Source organism: Eretmochelys imbricata, chromosome 9 (assembly GCF_965152235.1).
Source record: "Eretmochelys imbricata isolate rEreImb1 chromosome 9, rEreImb1.hap1, whole genome shotgun sequence".
Lineage (NCBI taxonomy): Eukaryota > Metazoa > Chordata > Testudines > Cheloniidae > Eretmochelys > Eretmochelys imbricata.
The window spans coordinates 85,560,654-85,569,386 of NC_135580.1; the positions used below are offsets into that span (position 1 = coordinate 85,560,654).

The following is an 8,733-nucleotide window of genomic DNA, read 5'->3' on the forward strand; positions in this document are numbered from 1 at the left end:
TTATGATGCAGTCTTTAGCTACATGATCATATGTTACTTTTCCCACCTAATCCAGCTCATTCGCTGCATGTGACAGCCCATTCTCCAATGATCAATCAGTGTTGTGCAGCAAAGAGTTGTTTGGAGGACCTGTGCCTTATTTGTTGCAGAAATTGAAAGATGCATAGTGAATGAGGCTGGGGACTGCAGGAAGAGATGACAGCCTCACAGCTAAGGCAATGTTGAACATTGCTCTGGAGAATGGGATTCTTTCTATCCCTGCCTCTGCCACAGAGTTCCTTTTCAAAGGTGGCTGTAGTTGTGTTCTTCATTTTCTCAGTGCCCAACTTGATAATCTGATCTTCAGAAACGCCAAGCACTTAGAGCAGCAACTGATGTCAATGTGAGCTGTGCTTTGAACATATAAATAACTAGATAATGCTAAACAAACTGAAAAATCAAGGCCTAGGCATTTCAAATTTGGCACCTAAAACACTGAACATATTTATTATTTGTATTACCATAGCACCTAGGAATCCTAATCATGGCCCAGGACCCCATTGAGCTAGGTTCTGTATAAATACAGGACAAGATGGTTCCTGCCTCAAAGAGTTTATAATCCAAGATGTTAATCTCATGGCCCCTCAGTTCCCAATCTGTAAAATAGGGATAATATTTCCTCATCTCACAAGGGCGTTGTGAAAATAAATTCATTAATATTTGTGAAGCACTTTGATACCTTTGTGATGAATAGCATAAACCATGAGGAAGTTAACAATTCTATCTTCAGAGCAGGATTTGAATAGTGTGTTGTAAATAAGGCACGGGGCCACACACTGAACAGTGAAAATAAAACAAAATATTGAATAGATGCTAATTCAATGACTACCATCCATCCTGTGAGCTGAATGAGGCATGTGTCTTATGGAAAAATTAGTATGTTATGTCATTTTTTAATCCATTTGATCAATGTTTTAAGAAACTAAAATGTTATCAGGTTGATTAGTTCCTCTAAGTTTGAATACCTTGCAACGAAGGAGTTAGCCAAATAAGTGTTCTATGCCATTTTATAATTCACACTGACATCAAAGTGACATGAAAAGTTATTTTTGAATTAAGCACTGAATCTAGTTACTGAATAGATATATCGAGCTTACTTTAAGAATTACAAAACTAAAAAAGAGAAACAAAATTAAGAAAGTGAACCGATGTGATCAAAGAAGTCTGACCACATGAAAGTTTAATCATTTATAACTTATCCATACCAAAAAAGTTTTAAAATCAGTTACGAACAAAGATTTTCTATTTTAATAAACTTAAAGAAAATTTGTTGGTATGTAAGGTTTACATAAAAAAGCATTAGTGCTCTCTTCAACTTGGCCTGTGATGACAATGCAATATTCTGAGTAATCAGGTCTATAAAAAACAAAATCATAATGAACTGCAAATTCACAACTTTGTGTTAAAGACTGCCCATTAAAATGACTGGTTTCAAAAAGCTCACAAGTTTATCACTAAAATCATCAGTTTTAAGAAAGTCAGAGTAATATATTCTCTGCAATTAAAATCTTTTAGACAAATCAATTTTGCCAATTAAGAAAATTGTTTCAAAAAGCCTTAAAAAGTAGAGTTCAACTGTTGCACAGACAATCGTTATCTCTTGTCCCTTCACCAACTGTTGACCAACCTGAAAGCATAACTGACTGGAAAGCTTTCCAATCAATAGGAGATGCAAAACAGAAGTTAAACAAGAGCCTGTCAATCTTCACTGAAGTTCTCTTTATTAAACCGTTCAGGACACAAACTATATTTGCTCAGTTTTTGTTCCACCTTATTAGAAATGGTCACTCCAAACTCTTTAATAAAATGAGTTGAAAGACTTTTTTCACTACAGATTTTTTAAATCCCTTTCAAATCTGTGGCTGAACTTTTGTAACATTTTTACTGCATTCGAAACATCAAGATATTTCACTGTATATGTATGTGTTATTCCTGTCTCTACTAGTAGTACACTGTCACAAAGTTCAATCTGTTCACTATTCTGTTTCGATACATTGATACAGAATAGGTTCTACTCTTAAAAACTGGAAGTTGGTGAAGGAAACAATTTTCACAGTTTCAAATGACTTCACATTACATACAACACTATCTCACCTCCCTCCTTAGAGTTCAGGTAAAATCAGGATTAATCTAATAAACTGAACTATAAAAGGTTTCAGAGTAACAGCCATGTTAGTCTGTATTCGCAAAAAGAAAAGGAGTATTTGTGGCACCTTAGAGACTAACCAATTTATTTGAGCATAAGCTTTCGTGAGCTACAGCTCATTTCATAGGATGCATACTGTGGAAAATACAGAAGATGTTTTTACACACACAGACCATGAAAAAATGGGTGTTTATCACTACAAAAGGTTTTCTCTCCCCCCCACCGCACTCTCCTGCTGGTAATAGCTATAACTATAAATAACTATAAAAGCCACTAGGTATTTTTATGCCACCTCAAATTAGTCTGGTCATAAATATGACAATCTTCTTAAAAGCAAATAAACTATCAAGTTAAATATTGTGATATTTATATTTCAGTTATAAAAATTGAAACAGAGCATTTCCCCCCTCCTCACAAGTCTAAACCAGTGACCTATGTAACGAATATCACCATCTATCCTACATTTAGGGTGGGATTGTCAAAAGCACTCAGCATTGATTTGTTAGGACAAAGTTGAGCGGTTTTTGAAGTCTCACCCCTAGTTTCCAATCTTTACCTCTTTAGACAAAGTCCACTGAAACGCATACCAAAATTAGCAGGCCTGATGCCATAAACACACTTTAACCCACTGCAGTTTTGATGCAATCACCTTCAATATTTATTATTACATACACTAACTATTTTAAAAGAACATTAAGGTTGCAGAGTGAAACACTCAAAACTTAGAAAATATCAATGAAAGATGTCCATTGAACCTCTTCCATGGATTGGAAACTAGAATACACAGACATAAAACCTTCCATTAAAAACTCTTTGATTTACCTTCCCCCATCCTTCTTGAAAGATTGTGTGAGGTTGGGGGGTCTGACAAGAATATCCCTTTGCCCTTGTGTTAACTATCTCAGGGCCCAGCCCCACCCCATGTACAAAAATGAAATTAAAGCATAGCTGTGTGCACATGTAGAAATGACAACACGCACCCTTTATGAGTAAATGCTGAGGATCAATAAAGAAGGTATTATAGACTGGTGCAAAAATACTGGACTGTGACACCATAGGCAGGACAAAAGAGCATTTAAAAATGGGTGCTGTCTCAACATGAACCAAAATTGGATTACATATTTAATTGTCACTATTACATACATATTATACTGCACAGTCATCTTCTACTCACGTGACAAAAAAATTACACCCTCTTCTCTTATGCCAAAATGAATTTCAGAAAAAAACAGAAATGCCCAAGAATACGGATATGCAAAGAACACACTAAAATATATTGTAAAAGTAAAAAAAGCTTGGCATACAAGATAAGAAATAATCCAAAAGTTAACTGAGACCCACCAGAATACTTCTACTGAGATGAGAACATATTTGTATACAAAGATATATTTTGATGTTATAATTTTTCTCCTGGTTACAGGCTATTAGTATGGGAAAACTGTATACTTTATAGGCTGCTGAGCCTAATATGGGTCACTCACGTAAAACAGTGGTATCAGCATGCATCTCGAAGTGTCAAGGTATTGAACATTTTAAGAAAAACAACAGTGAGTAAAAGTGGGTTTAACAGTTCCTTTGAAGCACGAAACAGAAAATATTGGACTTTTCCTCCCTACATACTCTAATTTGTTACCACTGGGTTGCGCAACAGTGTGACTGCAATCAGATCTAGGCAGATAGACCATTCTGCTTGCACAGAGTCCCAATGAGTCAGAGGGTCTACACAGCATACAAATCTGCCTGTGCAGATTGGGCTGCGGGATCAGAGCCTAATTTTGCAATGTATAGTACAATTTTCACTAGCTTTGCTATTGCAGTGCTATTCCCCATTCCTCCGTGACATTTAAAACTTGTATATTCTCACAGAAGTGGTAAAAATTTTGCAACTTTTTCCCTCCTTAATTTTCCTCAAATATGGCCTGACTTCTGTATACTTAAAAAAAGGAAAAAAAAATCTTGGCTTTGATCATGTTTCTTTAAATTTCTATTTGAGTCAAATAATTTAATGTCATTTGAATCCCAGGTAAATACTACCAATCAAATATTTAAATCAGTTTTCTTGGGCTAAAACTTTGCCTACTATATAAGTTCCTAGCCTTAATACAAGTTTTATTTATTTTTTAAAAACTAGTTTTAGGTCAGTTTATTTTCTCCCCAGTGCGTTAGTGGCAGAGTTTATATTACCAAGCAAGTGATCTGTTCTGAAAACAAAGAAGCAGGGATTGTGAAGTCAGCAGACACAGAACATTCGACCCACTGGATAAGATGCATGCTAAAGACAGAGCCAACAAGGAAAGAGGTGTGCATGTAAGAGGGTGATTCTGTTCTACTTTAAAAAGAAAAGATATCTAATCCTACCCAAGTACTGCAACATAAAATTGGGGGGTGGGAAGAGAAGCTGGAGAATAAAGTAAGTGGGGAAGTTACGACAATCTCAATGTTCCACTGGGAATGCAGAATTACCACCATAAAAGTTATTTTACTTTGGTCTAATATCTTAACATTATGAAAAATAGAGCAGCTGATTTCCTTTTGGGACATTGTGACCTACATTAAAAAAATGGAATATTTCCATTCACACAGCTCTGATTCCTTGACTTAACAAAAATTAACAAAGATTAATTACGCGACCATACTGTTCAGCAGCCCAACAGAAACACAGTCAAAGCTCCATAGCACTATGCAACTGCTTACATACACACACATCATATGTGTAGGTCTTTGCCTATGACAATGTTTTCTTAACATTAAGTACTTTTCTTACTATTTAAATGTGAGTGTATTTGGAGATATTTAGCATTAGTTTGCGGAAGAGCACTGAGGCTGGACATAGTCCCAGACAACTGTAGAAACCCTCAACAGGCATATACTAGTCCTGGATTCATTTTTGAGCAGCAACGAGGAGAACCACAGTAATTTTCACTTTAACCAAAGCCCTATTTCTGCTTTGTTCTGTGCAGGAAATATATTTACCACACTTCTAAGAAACATACTTTATGGATGTTTCAGCTATAGGATCATATATTTTAACATCCTACCTGCTTATGTGATGATTGCTCTCTTGGCCAACATACCAGGGATTGAACCAGGGACCTCCAGACCTAAAAGCATGAGCTGCCAGCATAAGCTAAAGAACCAAGGATGTCTCCATAGCTTATAGGTGTAATAACTCATAACCTTTGTGGATCTGCACGGAGGGAAAGCTGTCACACATACTCCCCGCCCCAAGTTCTGTATACCTGTGATCCAAATGCTCAGTAAAAGTTTAAGCCTAGCCTCTGAAAAACAGCTAGGGTGTATTACACCATGATGGCTTCTGTGAAAAATTCCAATGAATAAGACATTGTCACTAAAGTCTACATTACAACCACTCCCAGGATCTCCTCATTTCTCATATGCAGTCTGAATTATGCTTTTTTATTTGTTCTTAATACCAGAAAAATCAGAGAAAAATAAATGTCAAACCTTGGAATTCTTTCTACACAAATCCCTGTAGAACACGGATACCTCTAAATAGAGGTCTGGATCAAATGACAGCCAAAAGAATCTGATGAACACAATACAATCTCAAAAGAAAAGGAGGATTTGTGGCACCTTAGAGACTAACAAATTTATTTGGGCATAAGCTTTCATGAGCTACAGCTCACTTCTTTGGATGCATTCAGTGGACAATACAGTGGGGAGAACGGAATGCATCCGATGAAGTGAGCTGTAGCTCACAAAAGCTTATGCTCAAATAAATCTGTTAGTCTCTAAGGTGCCACAAGTCCTCCTTTTCATTTTGCGGATACAACACAGCTGCTACTCTGAATACAATCTCAGTGGAAGTTACTGTGGTGGCAAGTTGAAGACAGAATGTCAGGCAACTTACATTTCCTCATTTTGTGAATTACATCAGACTGGGTTTTATTTTATGTGATGCACTCAATGCACTAATCAAGTCAACAGCTGAAACCTTCAGATAACTAAGAACCTCACTCTCACCATTTTTTATCTTCCTGTTACGTTACAATTTATGGGTTTCAGGTTTACCTCTCAACTTCAATCTACGACAGGCAGCAGAAAATGAAAAAGAAAAAAAATCTGGTATATTAGAAATAAAATACCCAGGAAAGTGGCTATTAAAGGTTAGGTATTTCATCATTTTGAAGGGCCTCCATACAGTACCTCTGGTACCATATTCATCTGCTTTCTCTCTTAAAAGTCATCCTATTTCCTACACAGCAAGAGCAGTGCCTACAAGTCTCATGCTGGGCACGAACAGGGGAGTTGAACAGCATCACTAATTACAAACGATTGTCTCCGCGCAGTAACACCCAGGTGTGTTTTTTGGAGACGTTTCCAAGCTCCCTTGTTTGCAGAGGGTTGAATCTCAACCTCCCGAAACGGTCACGGCTGCAGGTAGCCCTTCTAAGGCGCTGGGGCGGCACAGTCACCTCCTCCCGCCTCTCTTCTCCGCCCCATTACCGCAGGGGCGACAGAGAGCGAAGCAATGTGGTTTCTAAAGGGCGCTCCTAACAGGCAGAGCAGGTGACTGACAGGAATCGTGAGTCCTATTCCTGGCGCGGCGCTGCCGCTGTGGGCCCCGAGGGCAGGCATTTCACCTGGGCTTACTCAGCGGCCATACCGGGGGGAGTCGCGATGCTCCCCCGCCCCGGGCCTGCGGAGGCGGCGCTGGGCCCGGCGGGCGACAGGGGATACTCACAGTCCAGGTGCTTCTTCTTGGGCCCCATGACTTCGTGGGTCGTCGCCTTGCAGACGGCTTTGGAGATGGCTGACCCGGTGACACTGTGCTGGGCGGCCGCGATGCGGTCGGTGATCGACTGGCCCGACATCTTCCGCTCCACCAGCCCCCCTCACCAGCCTGGGGTCCCCGCGGCCTGCCCCCCACCCCCGAGCAGGCGGCCGAGGACGGGAGAGACGGGACTGACACCCGCCGGGAACCAACCAACCCGCCCGCCCGCAGCCTGGGAATCAAGGTCCCCTGCGGCCCCTGCTGTGCGCCGGGGGGCCAGCAAGCCGCTACGGCCCCACGGTAGCCCAGCCCCCGGCCGCCTTCCCTGGGGTGCTCGCAGGGCCCGGGCCGAACTGCTCTCTAGAGGGGGGGGCTCTCTCCGCCGCGCGCCCCGCTTGGTCTCCTGGGCTCCGCTCCGGCTTTCCCTTTCACATTTCCACTCCCCGTCCCAGACAAAATGGCGGCGGCTCCGCCTCGGTGGCGGAATCACGTGACCTCGCGGCTGCCCCGCCCTCCACTCCGCCCTCGTTAAGGTGGAGCAGGCCACCCGCCCTAGAGTGGTGCTGGGGCTCCCCCCACTATCTCCAAAATACACCCGAAATCCGGCTGGTCTCGGTGCTCTCAGAGAGCCCCTCAATAAACCCCTGCCCGTCTCAGGGAGCTCCCCCCGCGCCCCAGCCAGATCCCTAGCTGGCTGCGGGGGGGGCTCAGGGAGTCCCCCCCACCAAGAAATACCCCAAATCCGAGCTCCCCCTCAGGGACAAGCACTGTAGCATATGATAGTTTTAAATTCACCTTGGCCTCCCACTTGCCTTCCTCCCCATTTCCTGGCCAGAACAGCAGGAAAGGTGGGTGGGAGGTGTTCCCTGCCTATTTCCTTGCCCTGCAAAGCTTTTCCAGGAGAGGAAATGTGATTGCATTTTGTTATGCATTGAGCCAGGGGGTGGCCTTTTATGGCCCGAAAACATGCACACGTTCAATAAAACAGTTCATTTTCTGGGAGACAGAGTCATAGGTGCAACATCTGCTTAAAAAATTGTCCAGGCAAGTGCTGTTGAACTAGACATGAGTTTTTGTAAAGGGATCCTGAAGTGGGTGTGCTACTCATCTTGTTTTTTGGAGGACCTATTAGATTTTGAAGAGTCATGCACAATTAAAAAAAGCCAAACAAACATCCCCCAAGCCCCAGGAATGGATCAAGATATGAATCATACAGCCTGAATTGTAGTTTCAGACTGCCTCACTACATCAGGAAGTTATGAAATGATGCCAGCCACAATGTGGCATGACGATGTTGCAATGCAATGTTCGCTGTGTTGCACTTAGTGGTCCTCCAGAGAAACTTAGGAAAGAGGGAAAGGCTCCTCCAAGAAAAAAAAATTGTTGTCATTTTTCTTGGCCCTCTTGGCGGCTGTCCTCGTCTGATTCTTGCGCCTCATGCGTTAAAAAAAGAAAGAAAAAACTGCTTGTTGCTATTCTGTTTTTCTGCTGGGGATAAGAGAAGTATTACAAAACACCAGTAAAAGTACAATTGTGCATTGTCAAAGTGATGGAAGATATGACCTAATATAGGTCGTATTTGCATCTCTAGTTTCTGTGGCAAAGGTCTCTCAGCTACATCTGGGCAACACCATTGGCTTCAGTGGAATTGCGCTGATACAAAAGGGGAAACTTTGGCTTGAACAGCTGGCTCCCTTGCTCGGCTGTTCCCGGTGATCCTAGTCTCTGTATGATCAAATATAGTAAGAGCTTCATGATTGATTCTCTCACAGAGGCCATAAATTGAGTCATGGAGATTGAAAACCTTTCTTTA

General features: G+C 41.5%; 1 protein-coding gene across 4 annotated transcripts in view; it reads right to left on the bottom strand.

Annotated features, from left to right (window-relative positions):
* Window positions 1-7,373, bottom strand: part of LOC144270569 (phosphatidylinositol-binding clathrin assembly protein-like) — a 49,798-nt gene extending 42,425 nt beyond the window's left edge. For all 4 annotated transcript variants that reach the window (XM_077827137.1, XM_077827136.1, XM_077827135.1 and 1 more), the window contains exon 1: window positions 6,891-7,373. In XM_077827137.1, coding sequence (XP_077683263.1) covers window positions 6,891-7,020 — 130 coding nt within the window. In that variant the 5' untranslated portion in view covers window positions 7,021-7,373. The remainder of the gene's footprint in view (window positions 1-6,890) is intronic.
* Window positions 7,374-8,733: the final 1,360 nt, after the last annotated feature.